Source organism: Urocitellus parryii, chromosome 6 (genome assembly GCF_045843805.1).
Source record: "Urocitellus parryii isolate mUroPar1 chromosome 6, mUroPar1.hap1, whole genome shotgun sequence".
NCBI classification, from domain to species: Eukaryota; Metazoa; Chordata; class Mammalia; order Rodentia; family Sciuridae; genus Urocitellus; species Urocitellus parryii.
This window is the reverse complement of record NC_135536.1, coordinates 79,621,052-79,637,598: the sequence shown is the minus strand read 5'-3', so window position 1 is coordinate 79,637,598 and position 16,547 is coordinate 79,621,052. Positions and strand designations below refer to the sequence as shown.

At 39.4% G+C, this 16,547-nt stretch overlaps 1 protein-coding gene and 1 long non-coding RNA gene across 2 annotated transcripts; one reads left to right on the top strand and one right to left on the bottom strand.

Annotated features, from left to right (window-relative positions):
• The first annotated feature begins 9,151 nt into the window (after positions 1–9,151).
• On the top strand, positions 9,152–12,513 carry LOC113199138 (uncharacterized). Its single transcript, XR_003302934.2, has 3 exons — positions 9,152–9,491; positions 9,567–9,626; positions 12,425–12,513. It is a non-coding gene; the product is annotated as an uncharacterized LOC113199138 (long non-coding RNA).
• On the bottom strand, positions 10,444–13,166 carry Rnase10 (ribonuclease A family member 10 (inactive)). Its single transcript, XM_026412024.2, has 2 exons — positions 12,995–13,166; positions 10,444–11,649 (listed from the first exon to the last, which is right to left on the bottom strand). Exon 2 carries the CDS (start codon positions 11,642–11,644, stop codon positions 10,994–10,996), a length of 651 nt encoding a protein of 216 aa, XP_026267809.1. The 5' UTR covers positions 11,645–11,649; positions 12,995–13,166; the 3' UTR covers positions 10,444–10,993.
• Positions 13,167–16,547: the final 3,381 nt, after the last annotated feature.

Sequence of the window (16,547 nt, the reverse complement as noted above, 5' to 3'; positions counted from 1 at the left end):
CATAATTGGAATTACAGTCTTGTGTTTGTATGTAATGTGGAAATTCCTTGTGGTGTATTCATATATGTAAATATGTGTCAGATTCATTCCACTGTCTTTCTTATTCCTATCCCCTGTTCCTTTTCTTCATTCCCTTTTGGCTAATCCAATAAACTTCTGTACTTTACTTCCCCACAACCTTTATTGTGTGTTTGCATCCACTTATTATAGAGAACATTTGACCTTTTGGTTTGAGGGGATTGGCTTATTCACTTAACATGATATTCTCAATCTCATCTACTTACTGGCAAATGCCATGATTTCATTCTTTCTATGGCTGAGTAGTATTCCATTCTGTATATATACCATATTTTCTTTATCCGTTCATCTGTTGAAGGGCGTATAGGCTGTTTCCATAGTTTAGCTATTGTGAATTCAGCTGCTATAAACATTGATATGGCTGCGTCACTGCAGTATGCTGATTTTAGGTCCTTTGGGCATATGCCAAGGAGTGGAATAACTGGTTCAAATGGTGGTCCCATTCCAAGTTTTCTGAGGAATCTCCATACTGCTTTCTAGAGAGGTTGCACCTCCCACGAGCAATGTATGAGTGTACCCTTTTCCCCATGTCCTTGCCAACATTTATTGTTACTTATATTTTATTGTTACTTGTATTCTTAACAGTTTCATTCTGACTGGAGTGAGGTGAAATCTTAGTGTAGTTTTAATTTGCATTTCTCTAATTGCTAAAAATGTTGAACAATTTTTCATATATTTGTTAACCATTCATATTTCTTCTTCTATGAAGTATCTGTTCATTTCCTTAACTCATTTATTGACTGGATTATTTGAGGATTTGTTTGTTTGTTTGTTTTTGCTAAGTTTTTTGAGTTCTTTATATATATATATATTTTTTTTTAAAGAGAAAGTGAGGGGGGGGGAGAGAGAGAAAGAGAGAGAATTTTTAATATTTATTTATTTTTTTAGTTCTCGGCGTACACAACATCTTTGTTTGTATGTGGTGCTGAGGATCGAACCCGGGCCGCACGCATGCCAGGCGAGCGCGCTACCACTTGAGCCACATCCTCAGCCCCTTTATATATTTTTTTCATTCTAATTTTTTTTATTGATTAGAAAAAATGTCAGCAGAATGCATTATAATTCTTATTACACATATATACCACAATTTTTCATATTTCTGTTTGTATATAAAGTAGGTTGACACCCAATTTGTGTCTTCATACATGTACTTTGGATAATGATGTTACCACATTCCACCATCCTTGCTAATCCCCTACCCCTCCCTTTCCTTCCTACACCTCTTCCCTATCTAGAATTCAACTATTCCTCCCATGCTCCCCTTCCCTACACTACAATTCACAATAGCTAAACTGTGGAGCCAACCTAGATTCCCTTCAGTGGTTGAATGGATAAAAAAATGTGGCATATATACACATTGAAATATTACTCAGCAATAAAAGAGAATAAAATCATGGCATTTGCAGGTACACGGATATCATTGGAGAAGATAATGCTAAGTGAAGTTAGCCAATCCCCAAAAAACAAATGCTGAATGTTTTCTCTAATATAAAGAGGCTAACTCATAGTGGGGTAGGAAGGGGGAGCATGGGAGGAATAGATGAATTCTACTTAGGGCAGAGGGATGGGAGGGAAAGGGAGGAGGCAGGGGATTAGCAAGGATGATGGAATGTGATGGACATCATTATCCAAAGTACATGTATGAAGACAAAAATTGGGTGTCAACCTACTTTATATACAAACAGAGATATGAAAAATTATGGTGTATATGTGTAATAAGAATTGTAATGCAAAAAAATAAAGTACATGTATAAAGACATGAATTGTCATGAACATACTTTATATACAAAGATATGAAAAATTGTTCTCTGTATGTGTAATAAGAATTTTAATGCATTCCACTGTTGTGTATTTTTTTTTAAAAATCAATTAATTAAAAAAAGATCACCTTTTGAAAGAAAGAGTATCAGTGAATGTATAGAAAAAATTTAAAGCTATCATGACAACTAAAAACCAACTCTTACCAATAGCTTCTGTAGCCTCAGATAGTGATGAGCAATGGCTGACTATCCATAGATGGAGAAAATTGGGAACCTGGTATAGTGATAACATCCTTGATTCAAGGGCCATTGATTCCTGGGTTCATCTCCTTCTTCAGTGGTAGTGTCTATAGAACCAGAGTAGATTAAGCCATATCAGCCAATGTTTGGGAATAGGACTTAGAAAAAAATGTGAGTTCGAGTGTATATATATGTGTGTGTGTGAGCCTGGCACTGTGGCACATGCCTGTAATCCCAGTGGCTTGGGAGGCTGAGGCAGGAGGATTGAAAGTTCAAAGCCAGCCTCAGCAAAAGCAAGGTGCTAAGCAACTCAGCGAGACCCTGTCTCTAAATAAAATACGAAATAAGGCTGGGGATGTGGCTTAGTGGTTGAGTGCCCTGAGTTCAATCCCCAGTACCTGCCCCCCAAAAATATATATGTATGTGTGTGTGTGTGTGTGTATGTACATACATTGAACATTTGCAGTGTATAAGGCATTGTGTTACTTCAATTAGGATATGCCTACTTACCGATAAACATGAACCAGAGAGGTTACTTACTCAAGATCAGCTAATAAATGTTAGAGCCAGGAGTTCAACACATTCTTGATGTGGCCCAACTTCCTAAAGCTTGCAGGGCCAGATCTCATAATGTTGCTGCATTATTCTCAAGGAATGGTAACTACCTTACCCCAGAGCAAATGAACAAATGCTATGCTTCACTGACATTCCAGAGTTTACCCTGCCTGCCAGTCTGAAGTGAGCTTCAACCTGGGCTTCTGTCCTTCAGTTCCATGGAGGACTTCAAGTAAAATGAGTTACATATCCCTTCTTTACAATATGTACATTCTGAAGAAGCAGCTGCTGTCAGGGCTTGCCTTCAGCAAAGATATTAGGCCAGTTTTTAGTTGTCATGATAGCTTTAAAATTTTTCTATACATTCACTGCCACTCTTCCTTTCAAAAGGTGATCTTAAGGGCTGGGGGTGCAGCTCAGCTCCTAAGATGGAGATTCTTGAGCTAGTAATTTTGGTTTTAGGGAGTACTCTGAGGAATTGCTCTTAGGGAGTACAGAAAGAAGAAAAAGCAAAACAGAGATATGATTTCAACAAAAGTCTATCCTCAAACCTGACCAATGGGGAGTTCTAAAACATGACTAATGCTATAAAATTAAGACAAGAGGTCCAGGTAGGTTCCTCTACATCTTATCAGTCAGTGATTGGCTGTGGGATATCCTTGAGGAAGGAAATGAACTCTTATGTGTTTCCAACAAGGAGGTCCCCACAGACTGGAAACGATTCTCTGCTGAGGAAGATACTTGTGAATTCTCAGCAAGGAACATCCACAGCAGCTGGGGAATGGTTGTACCTGCCTGGTTAAAAAAAAAAAAAAAAAGACTTTATCAGCAGATTCCTTAGTGTAGCTATCCCAGCTTCCAGAGCAGTGCCCAGTGCTAGATCTAATCACATCATTTTCCTTTTCCTACCACAGTTATCCATTCTGGTTCTCATTTGTAGAGATGCTACAAGGACAGACCAAGTGCCTCATCTTCTTTATTGAATGAATATCCAATAAATACTACTGTGCTAAACTTATACAAAAGCATTCATAGAATAAGGGCTATTTTGCTTTTTTGACTTTCTTGTTGTCACCTGATAAAGGTGCTGAAAATCCCATTCATTTTTTGTAATTAATAATTTTATATCCTTATGTACAGGCATACACAATAAATTTATGGGAATATAATTCCAACATGAGCTTCATGCCAGTGCAAGATAGCTGACATTTTCAAACAATGGGAACCCGGAACCCTAATACCTTCTCAGTCCTATATATATAAGTAATAAACTATGATACCATAATATGAGCACACATATTTTCCTCATTTTTCCCTTTACTTAATCTTAATACCACTATCTTCCTCTTTTCCTTCCTCTTCCCCTAAATCTAACCTCTAACCTGATTTGTTTTTTTTTAAGAGAAAGAGAGAGAGAGAGAATTTATTTTTTTTAATATTTATTTTTTAGTTTTCGGCGGACACAACATCTTTGTATGTGGTGCTGAGGATCGAACCCGGGCTGCACACATGTCAGGCAAGTGCGCTACCACTTGAGCCACATCCCCAGCCCCCTCTAACCTGATTTCTGAATCATAATTCTAATAAAGAACCAGTCTAGCTGCTCTTAGAAGTGACATCACTGTGATTTGAATCATTTTCTGAAAATAACTGGAGTCTAATCTGCAAACATGAGAGCGGAAAAATGGGTAAGATGCAGGGTACAGAGTCAGGAACATCAACAAATTATTATATCAAAATGTTGCTGAAAATAGCAACAACTCTGTCCCTTGGAGTCCTTTAGGCCCCATTAGGGATGAAACTCTGCTAGATGATAGTTCATTCTGCTTTGCCTGGCAAGAGAGAGACTGAGATATTTGCTGGCTTTTTTTTTTTTTTTAGACAGATTCTCGCTAAGTTGTCCAGGCTGACCTGGATCCTTCTGCCTCAGCCTCTTAAGTAGCTAGGATTACAGGCTACTTGCAAGTTGGTCAGTACATTTTGTATACACCACCATGCCTGACTACCACAGTTTTTTAAAGTTTTCCAAAGTATACGGAACTGAATTTTATCTATTATCCAAGGTCAAGCATGCGTATTTCTTATCTAGACCTAGGAGACAATTAAATGAAGGAAAAAGTACAATTTTGTTTGTTCTCTCCTTATTATAAAATCATACATGGTATTCATTTGAAATGTAGATGAAATAGGATAGTGTGGAGAAAAATATGAAAATCTCCTATAATCCAACAAGAGTTGAACTCAGTAATTGGATTTCCTTTATCTGGATTGGATTTATATTTTTAGATCCTTCATTCAAGAAATATTCAAGAGGTCATCATGTGCTTTGGAGGAAGGAGGTAAGGATTTGGGGGAAAAAATGTCCTAAGAGAGTTAGTTGGAGCAGCCAAGAAGGAGGTGCTGGGTATTGGGGAAAACTTTGTCCTTTAAGAAGTTTAAGATAGTATGAAAATATCTTCTCTCTGTGTCAAGGATTGTTAAGCAGAGAAGTGTTTGTACCGAGGAGGCTCAGCAACAAAAGAAGAGCAAGGAATATATTAGAGCGGCAGAGAAGCATCTACTCTGGGAGCCCTGGAAAGATGGGTTGGATCAAAGAAGGGCATTCTGGGAGCAGGGGAAAGAATTGTTTGAATTGTATTGTTTAATTTAAGATCAGGTTGTCACTTAGAGAAGCATTCAGTGCAGTTTTACATAGTATTAAATTTCATTTCATATTGTATTATTTTCCCATGTCACTAAATAGCCTTAAAAACATTTAAGGAATTTGTAACATTCCATTGTAAAAATGAGCCGTGATTTATTTTACTAACCCTCTATGATTGGTCCTTGTCATTTCCATTTTTTAAATTATAATTGCTATTGATGAAAATCTTTGTCAATTTTTGTTCATGTCTGTGACTATTTCCTTAGGAGACTGACACTTGACAGTGTAATTATTGGATCAAAGGATATACGTAGACAGTATTGACACATACTGCCAGTTTGCTCTTTCAAGCAATGTATGAAAGTGGCAATATCCTTACCTGCACTGGATATTATATATTTTTTTTTATTTTTTCCATTTTAATAGGTGAAAAATATCATGTTTTTGTTTTAACATGCATTTTTCTGATATTAATGTAGTGTGTTTTTTCATGTTTTCTTGTCTTTTCATATTCTCAATTTTAAACTACTTTTCTTACTAATTTATAAGTTTTTAATATACTAAGAATATCAATTTTTTTTTTAAAAAAAAGAGGGAAAACAGGACCCAAGCCCACAAAGATCCAAGTCCTAGATCAGAGCATCACTCCCAGAGAGCACTGCAGCTCCAGCAAATCCCATCACAAGGATCTTCGTATGTAGAAGATTACATTCCAAATTGTAGGGGAACCCTGAGGGGCTAGGCCCAGGACAATGATCCTGCTTGCTCATGTCAAAGAACTGCACTCTCTCCAAGTATATAAATTTTGTTACCAAATAAATTAAATTTAAGGAGTTCTATAAGATCCCACAGATCCACACACTAGTCAATGCACTTGAAACTCAAACCTGTGCAGATGGTATTGCACTTTGTGTTACAATACTGCCTCCAGAAGGAACCTGTCAAAATACTTATATGTTCTCTCTGAGCAGAGAGCCCAGCAACAGCACCACTAAGTGCAGCTGCCATTCACTGAGCCCCACAAAGTAACTCTTAATCTGGTGTAATCCTTGCAACAGTAAAAAGTAGGTATTATCATACACATGTACATATAAATAACCTGAGGTGCCGAGAGCTTAGAACAACTACCTTGAGCATAATTGCTTTTAAATGGCAGTGCTGCGATTGTTTCTCACATCTGTCTGAAATAGAACTGAGGCTTACATGGGTTTGGGTCCTATTTCTCCTCTTTAGAGTACCACCCTCATGTGTGAGGTCAACCAGAATACTTGAAAGAGTGCTGGGACTTGCACCTATGGGGTCATTCTGAGTCTCCAAGGCCAGGAGCTTGTTCCAAGAGGATGACCTGGCAAGTAGATTGCTCCCTCTGGCTAGTATGGTATTTCTTTTGCGGGATCATGTGAGAATGAGCCACCTGAATGGTGCTAACATAGTGATTTGGGGTGATGCAAATACGCCCTAGACACATGATGAATTTAGGACTCTGGGCCACCAATGGTCACTATTGACCTTTGGTCATACATCCTTTGTCTGTCTGAACTGGTTCTTTTCTTTTATGGTATACAAAACCACATTTGTGGATTTGAGCATAGATTATTTATAATCTTAACTAGATGTCAGTCTCTAGGATAGGCCTCATCATAACTGTATTAGATAAAGGTGAAAGATTTAGAAAAGTCTAGGGAAAGAAAAGAAAGTCTAGAACAGTGTTTTCAAACTGGAAACATTAGTTCTAGAAAAATGTTACTAATGATGGGAATGGGTAGATTATTTCATGGGAATAATTACATAAATGTTAAATATGATCTCTATTATTAATGATTCACAACACATATTAATATTAAAGATTACAAGATCTTGAGAAAAGAGATCCATTTATCTATATTTAATTGAGGATCTCCCGAATCACTTCAACATCTCTGTTAACAGTTTTTGAAACACTGATTCACAGAAAAACTACCTTAGAAGATATAGTAACGTAGCCCCACCATGACTAGAACTTGCCTGATGCCCAGTCTCCAATTCAGACTAATTATATGAATATTGCTGGAAGAGGGCTTTTGGAATTGCATTTTTCATATTTTTAAAGCTTCCCGAGGTAATTCAAATAAACTTCAACATTGAGAAAAAAATATTTAGAGTGTTCTGAACACAGTATCTGAATGTGCAAATAGTAGGGGATTTATCTTTTGGCCCTGATTCTTCCCTCCCAGCCACTTTTAATGCATTCAGTGCTACATCACCGAAGAAACAGACTATAGGTAGGTTGGGGATATAGCTCAGTTAGTAGAGTGCTTGCCTCCTATGCACAAGGCCATGGGTTCAATCCCTAGCACTGAAAGAAAAGAAACAGTCTATAAGGGGCTGGGATTGTGGCTCTGTAATAGAGTGCTCACACCATAAGAGAGAAGGAATTTTAAGGAGAAGACTAACAGCAAGAGGTTGGTTCTGAAAAAGCTTTATATTTCATATTTTTTATCCTAGTAAAAGTTCAAATCTTAAACATATATTATGGTTTAGATTGGCTGTGATTTTTAAAACTTTGAATAACATTGAGAAGTGTCTCCATCATCCTCCAGACTGTCAGGACGGGTATTCATGAGGAACCAGAGCTCGGAGGTCTTCTTCTGCTTCTCTCTCTCTCCCCCATCTCTCTCTCTCTCTCTCTCTCTCTCCCGTCTCTCCCCCCCCCCATTTACCTATAATATCTAGTACGTATGTTCTTAGCACAATAAATGCTTTTAACTGATGTACAAACAAAATCTAGGCCCTAAACTACTTAGAGTTGAATCTCATCCTTTTGAATCACTGTGAGAAAACAGAATGATGTTTCAAAATTGGGAAGCAGCACGTGAAGAGAAGCACAGGAAGCCTCCATCTGAAATACAGATCAGCCATATATGAGTTGGGAGATTCTCATCAAGGTAAGTGGGGGCTGGGATTTGGATGTGGTTTGTCAGTAAAGTGTTCATGTGTTAGAGGCTTGGTCCTCGGTGTGGCTGTGTTGAGTGGTGGAATCCTTAAGGAGTAGGGCCTGGTAAAAGGTGGTTAAGTCATTGGGAGCCCTGCTCTTGGCAGGGATCAATTCTGGTCTGGTGGAGGGGTTACTTCTTGCAAGAGTGGGTTGATATAAAAAGAGCAAGAACTTAGAATTTTTTGAATTTTTAAAAACAATATTATGTTTGTGCACATACATTCATAACATACTACTGAAACACCCATAGAAGAGTATATCTTAGGCAGTACTCATGATCAAACACATTGATATTTCCACATTGAAATGTGTCATGGTTGCATAGCATAAATAAAGATAATAAGTAGCCTCGCTTGTCAATTTAGTCAGGTGCTACATCAAAAGGAGTTTTAAAGTCACTTTGGAAAAAAAAAAAACTTGATTTTTAGAGTTTTAGGAATTCAGGAACTGTGGATAAAGGTCCAGGGACTTGTCACAAGCATGTACACTGGAAGTGTAAAGAGGAGGTGAGATGTCCATCCACAAAGCCACTGTGTTACCTCGGCCACAGAAGCTGTATTTTCCTGCTCAAGCCACTAGGAGCCGGTAGGGTATTTTGTAAATTGGTTTCTTGAGTTTATCTCCACAGTCAGAAAAAGCCTGATGGCTGCGATTCCTACAAAGTGGAGACCAAAATGGGGAGATGGGCGTTCTCACTGAGCGGTGTGAGAGCCCTGAGAAAGTTGGGGACCCATAGAAGAATGTAGCTGTATTTGCAAGTGAGAGAAGACAGGCTTTAATCCCCAAATTATCCCTGTCTCTTACTAGTTCACTCTGCCTCTTTGGCTTCTGGTTAGAGTGAAGTCACCCGTGGAACCCGTTCCCATTCATTCCCAGTACTATAGCCCTGGGTTTACTTACCAAATTTCTAACTCTGACTGTACTCTTTTTTTCTTCTCTTCTTACTCCATTTCTCATTTTTCCCTTGTCTTACATAACCTTCTTTCTCTCCCCCATCAGGAAGAAGAGGAGTTTACATTGGCTGTGTCCTCACCGCCTGCCTCTCCTCTATCCACTCCTCAAATGTCAGGGCAGTTCACAAACGCAGACACACTTCCTGCCCAGCACTGTTTACAAGAGGCCATTGCTAGGAAGGATGAGTCAGAGGAATGGGAGAATCTTACCACATCCAAGTGGCTGTCTGCCTGCAAGAACTGGAAGAATTAAGGAAATAGGAAGACTGTGGGAGTTTTGGGGACAGGTCAGAGTGATGGAACTTTTTCTTCTTTCCCATCTCCCGTGTATGTGTATTCCTGACTCTTAGGTCTATTACCAGATATGAAGATGAAGCTGAGGAAAACTCCAACAGGAGGAGATCTCAAAACCGAACCACACAGTGAGTCCTTCTAGCCATTTCCTCAAACTTTCCCTGCCCCTATGCATTCTAACTACACTTAAAAAAAAAATTGAATTTAGAGGAAATAGGCTGAGGGCAGCCACTTGCATCCTCTGTTTATTCATCCCCGTAGCATCCCTGCCCTTCCCTGTTTGTTTTTGGTGGTTGTTGTTCTTTGTTTTTATTTCTTTTTATTTTATTTATTTATTTTGTTTTTCCCCTTCTTAAATAAATTCAAACATCTGCTGAAATTATTCTTTCACCAACTTTCCTTGTTCTTTAGCACAAGAAATGGGCAAGGGTGGGCTGGGGTTGTGGCTCCAGAGGTAGAGCGCTCGCTTAGCATGAGTGAGGCACTGGGTTCAATCCTCAGCACCACATAGAGTAAAATAAATTATGTCCACCTATAACTAAAAAATAAATATTTAAAAAGAAAAAGAAAAGAAATGGACAAGGATGCTGAATGAGAATAAGACTCCTCCCACCTCATTCATCCCACATATAATGAGCATCTACTATGAACACTCTTCTACTTTTTATACTTAACTTGGAAAGATGGTGCTCTCTTTTCCTCTCTGCTTCTCTCGTTTTCACCCTCCTGACCTACCTTCCCTCCAGCCCTTCTGCCTGACTCTATAGGACCTTCCTCTGCTTACCTGGGAAAGCAGAAGTGTCCGTCTGGGCTGACGGAATCTCTGAAAAGATCCAGAGAAAGTGGAAGAGTTGGGAGAAAGAGAACAGTCCATGCCTGTTCTGTCTTGATGTGCACCACTGTACCACCTGTCTACCCGTAAGACTAGGTTCTGTGTTTCCAGGCTCAGGGAAAGAAACATGGTCCACGTGGTTTTCTAGACACAGTCACAAACACAATCACTTTAATTGCATCCACAGTGCAAAAAAGTATAGGTGTGCAAACCTCAGAAGTCTCAAGTGATTGCTGTAGAGGTTCGAGGTGGGTCACAGGGAGGAACATAGGAAGCAGAGTGTGGACTCTGCCAGTCCACACTCAAAGGCAAACTCAGACCAGGGAACAGACTAATGACCAGGGCTACTGGAGGGGCAGGAGCAGTCCTTTATTTATCCCCTTCCACAGCAAAGATTGGAGAGGAGAAATAGAAAACCTGGAGAAACTGAGCATCATTACTCTCTTCAGCACCTCTAAGTCCAGGGACAAAATGCATGTTGGACGGCCCCTAAGGCAAAGAAGAATAACATTTTTAGAAGATGTTGATAAAGAATAGTTCATCCTCTCCTCCTAGAAAATTCTCTGCAAGATTACCTAAGAGGAGGAGTGCAACTTGAGAAGTAGAAGTGGAAAAGGAAAAGAAAAAGAATAAGGTAGAAGAGAAAGAAGAGGACGAGTTGCTTCACTGTATAGATGTTAAACGGAGGTTCATGCCATTACAGGTTATGACAATGACCCTTTCCAGAATGAAAGTCAGATAATTGCAGTTAGGAGTGAGCTGGCCGGACTTGGACAACTTGCAGAATGTCAAATCAAAAGGACGGGGGCTTCTGTGACATTTTATCCCCTTGAGGTCACAGGGAACAACAGGACTGCTACAGACAGCTCTGACTGTGTTGACTTCCTCGTGGATGAATGTGTACTCAAATATGCAGCTGCGATTGTGCTCCTTCACCTTGTTTGCCATCATGCTATTGCATTCCCTGGCCTCCAAACTAAGCCTAAAATCTTCTTGGTTGCTCCGCAAGAAAGTCTTGTCTCTGAGCACCTTGTTTCCTCCCACCTCATCTTCACTGGAGAAGGTCTCTTCTGGCAAGTCAGGTTGCTCTGTTCCTTTGTTGCTAAGCACCAGGCTTTCTGTGGCTTGTGTGCCTTTTCCCTCCTCAGTGGTCTCGACTTTGTCCTGTGAGTCACTGGACCAAAACTGGTTCAGTGGCTGATCAGTATCCTCCAGGACTGCTGCGGCCATGTGAAGCCCCAGCCCCAGGCCCAGCCCCAGGCCCAGCAGCAGCAGCAGCAGCATGAAAAAGATTTGTACCAGAGTCAGCTTCATTTTGCCTGGACAGGTGGAGGGAAATGGAAGGACATGATGTTGAGATGAAAACTGGCACCAGTGGAGACTGTGGCCTCTCTAAATCCTACAGCATAGGCTTTGGGGTCTCCCCTTTCTTCTCCACATGACTCCATCTCCCAAAGCAGTGATCCTTTGTCTTTCTCTTTCCATTTCTCAGTCCCTCCCCCACCATACTCCCTGTTAGTGTGTAATAAGGTATGGATCCCAGAGATTGGGAAGACAACCAGGAAAAGCTGTTCTGAAATTGACTCACAGATGAGGAATCAGTGAGGAAAGCTGGCACCAATGATTTTTAAATAACTAAATTCTTAATCAAGTAATTAACTTGAATTTTGCCCATTACTATTTATTTCCTCCCAAAAAAGATAGAAAGATTCTTGAGTGGTGGCACACGCCAGTAATCCCAAGTAAACCCTTGGGAAGCTGAGGCAAGAGAATCGAAAGTTTGAGGCCAGCCTCAGTAACTGAGTGAGGCCCTAAGCATCTTAGCAAGACCTTGTCTCAAAATAAAAAAGAAATAAAAAGAGTTTGGGGTTTGGCTCAGGGGTGAAGTGCTCAAGTTCTACCCCAGGTATCAAAAAAAAAAAAAAAAGATTAAAATAAATAGAAAAAGTACTGTAGTCTATTCAACTGAGACTGAGGATTAAGATGTCCACTCAATCTTCCATTCTTACTAAAGTTCCATCTTGTCATACAAGATTCCTTCTTCTGTGAAAGATCGCCTACTACCTAGGTATTCCTGCTGATTTGTACTTTCAGGGAAGAAATGGAATAAGAATGAAAACAAGGAAAACTGAACAATTGATCTTCTGGGGCTTTCTTAACTAATGAAGATCTTAATGAGAGCCTAGGCAAGGAAGTATATCTTTGTCTTGCTAGGTGAGTATCACATCCTATCAAAGAGAGACCTTCTCTACAAGAAAAAATGAAATAAAATGCTATGAAGAACATTCTTGAGACAGTTGATAAAATTAGAATATAGTTTGTGGAGAAGCTGATGATGTTATTATGTCAGTGTTTTATACAATAAACTTTAAAAGTAAATTCAGATTATTTAAGAGAATATCCATGCTGTTAGTAAATACACACTGAAATATTAACATGTGCATGTGTTAAGTGCATGCTTATAGGGAAAAAAGAAAATGATAAAATAAACTTGAGAAAAATAATTTTACATAATTTTTCTGAAAAAAGAGCAGTGAGAAGTCCCTTGTTTTATTATTGGAACTTTTCTATAGAGATAAAAATGTTTTCAAAAATTTTTTAATTAAAAAAAAATAGAACTTCTCAGGTTGTTCCCTGAGAAGGGTACCCAATACCATGACTTACCTACACTCCTAAGTAGCTTCAGAGGTTCTTGTATCTTCCAGTTCCCCAAATTCTTCCCTTCCAGGGTTTTCTTCTTGATAACCAGCGGATGCTAGTCTGCATAAAAATGACTGACCCTATGGTTCCTATGATCTTAAACACAGAATGACTTCCTAAGCCACTCCTCTTACCTCTCCCCCAATCAACACTGAACAATTACACTCAAGCAATTTGGCTTTCTACTCCCACAAATACTTTGAAGTAAGGCTATTTGGACAATAATTCAGTTCCAGACTTCCAGGACAGGAAATGTCTCCAACCTGAAAAATTACAGACAGTTTTACTTTATCAATCCATCATTCCACTTCTGAGATACACCCATTCATCTGTGGTTTATAGCAGTCTGGTCTTGTGCATGAATTTCAAAACTAGTTGTCTTTTAAATTATGTTCTCCCCCCACTGTATTTCCTTAAACCCTTCCCTATCATTTCTGAAATGTCAAGATCTTTGTCCTTTATTTGGGTTAACTGTCCAACATAGTTATTTTATTTTTCACATTTTACATGGTATCATGACTTGATTTGAAGATCTAGACTATTTGAGTCAATTGTAAACGTTCACATATTTTTATTTGCCTATGCCTTTACCCAGCCCTCCACTCCATTCCTCTTTGCATCCTCCAACCAATAGCCACATGCCCATAACAACACCTAGATTTTACAAAGCTAATTATTTAGCCCTAGATAAGAGATAATCCAAAGCACCACTATCATTATCAATCCCTACAGGCTGGGTGAATAAAACCAGGAAGGTTATGCTGTGGTTGCTAAGATTCTCTTCTTTAGCAAATGTTGACATCATGATATAATATTGTTAAATGCATGCTGGAGATTAATAAAGCACTATAAAAAACCTCTCTAGGCATAAATAAGCCCTCTTGGGAGGATGTTTTCTGTAGTCACTCAGACAGGAGCTTTCAAATGGTAGTTTGAAAAACACTCGTGTAATCCACATGACCTATTCAGCTGACTTTCTGCAGTGCTAATGTTTATAATTTAGAACAAGTAAACAATCTTTATTTTAAAAATATTTTTTAATTGTAGCTGGACATAATGCCTTTATTTTATTTATTATTATGTGGTGCTGAGGATCTAATTTGGTGACTCATATATGCTAGGCAAGCACTCTACCACTGAGCCACAACCATAGCCCAGCAATCTTGACTACCTGCTTGAGTGAGGAATTCGTGGCATTTCACCATCACAGTTTGCTTGTGCTGTTCTTCTGTTGTGTTCATTCTGCTCATTCACTCTGGAGAGTTCTCTTTGCAACAGAAGGGGAAATGGAGAATCCTCTGCTGAGCCCAGCAGCAATCTGGGCTTCACTTCCTTCTTTATTACTGGAGTGTTCTGGTTACTTCTAGAGATCATTGGAAACCAACCTTTAATTGAATATGAAGAAAGGAATTATTCTTGGGCTTTTTTTTTTCCTAGGCAACAGCTTTCTCATCTTCTAAATTTGGATAGTAGTGGCAATTACGTCATAGGGCTATTGTAAATATTACATAAGATGCTGCAGGCTAAATGTGTTAGCTATTGTTGTTGTTCTTGCTATTTCACAGCAATTACCAACATATGATAATTGCCCACACCATCAATACCATTTTCCTGTTTAGAAATAGCTAAGGACTAAGGAACAATAGCTACAGACTAAGAACCAACACCACACTACAGATTGCTACCAATACTACTCACTGCGTCTCCTACAAGAGTCTGTTAATATCCTAGACTATCAGAGAAGGAAGTAAGACTCATATAGACTCTCTGTTTTACAAATAAACTAGCTTAAAGAGGTTGATGTCTCAGATGAGTAATGGCAGTTCTGATGACAAAATTCTTGGCTTCTAGTTAGGTAAAAATATATGAAAGGAAGGAGGGAAGGAAGGAAGGAAGGGAGGGAGGGAGGGAGGGAGGGAGGAAGGAAGGAAGGAAGGAAGGAAGGAAGGAAGGAAGGAAGGGAGGGAGGGAGATAGAGCAGACATCCTGATTAGTTGTTGGGTTGCTCCTGCCCAATAATTGACCAGCTGTAAGAATCTACCTTGGCCTTAGACTAGAGGTCCTGTAACTATGAGAAGTCTCTTAGCATAGGAGACATGGAAACAGGAAAAGGAGGAAATGCTGAATATCCTTTTTTTTTTTAAGATGTTGATGGACATTTATTTTCACTTATTTACATGTGGTGCTGAGAATTGAACCCAGTGCCTCACACATGCTAGGCAAGCATTCCACCACTGAGCCAAAACCCCAGCCCCCTGAACAAGGTTTTTATAAGGATTCTAAGTCTGGTGCAGGTCTCAAATAAGCTGTTATCTTCCTTTCCAGGGTTTTTGTCATTCACATGCCCACTAGATACACAAAAGTCCAGGAAGAAGGAGCTTTTTTTTTTTTTTTTTTAAGAGACTGGCACGTTACTTGGGATGATCCAACATCTAAACACTGTCCTTCATCAGATTCCTAGAGTGCTCAATTGTGTGCAGAGCATAATGTCACTTTCCCTGACCCACCACACAAAGGGACCTGGCCTATTGAAGATATTCAGCAGATGTCCTGGTAGTAAGTGCTTGTAAGATTGTGTAGTAGAATTCTTCTTATAGAAACAGTTCTGCTGGTTATGCCCTACTCAGGGGTGACCAGCAAAGAGGAAGTAAGAGACTGAAACCTCACCAGTACTCTGCTAAGCAAACTAGGCAAACTGGCACAGAGTTGACTTCACCCAGCAGAAGAGAATTTTCTTCTCATTCATACAAAGGTGCTATTTCTGGGGACCTAATAGATGACTTTACATTTGAGTACATTGTACATAAGTGATCTCACATGGCTCTCACAACTTCTCTACCAGGTAAGAAGACATCCCATTTTATAGTAAAATTGAGGCCTCAAGATGTTTAGTGACTTGCCCAAGGTCCCCTAGGTGGTAGGTGGCAGGGGCAAGAATAGGCCCCTGATTTGCTGACTCCTATCCATTGTTCCTTCTCTTATATCATCTGTGTAGTTAACTGTTTTCAGTTGCAGTCATTTCCTCATGGAACAACTGGTTTCCATTGATGCCAAAAGCAATCTTGAATATATAAGGTGGAATTTTCAGTTATTAAGAATCATAACAATGCAGGTGTGGTGGTGCATGCCTACCTATAATCCCAGCAGTTTGGGAGGTTGAGGGAGCAGGATCATGAGTTCAAAGAAAGCCTTAGCAATTTGGCGAGGTCCTAAGCAACTCAGCAAGACCCCTGTCTCTAAATAAAACAAAAAAGGGCTGGGGTTGTGGCTCAGTGTTTAAGCACCGCTGGGTAGTTCAATCCCCCATACCAAAAAAAAAAAAAAAAAAAGAATCATAACAGGTGCATAACAGTCCCAGTAGCTTGGGAGGCTGAGGCAGGAGGATTGCAAGTTCAAAGCCAGCCTCAGTTAGCAAAGCCCTGTCTCAAAATAAAAAGGCTAGGGATATTGCTCAGTGATCAAGAACCCCTGGGTTCAATCTTGAGTACCAAAAAACAATCAATCAGTCATTACAATT

Bases quoted from the DNA above. Each gene is read 5' to 3' on its own strand.
- Rnase10 (XM_026412024.2), bottom strand. From the start codon at position 11,644: ATGAAGCTGACTCTGGTACAAATCTTTTTCATGCTGCTGCTGCTGCTG.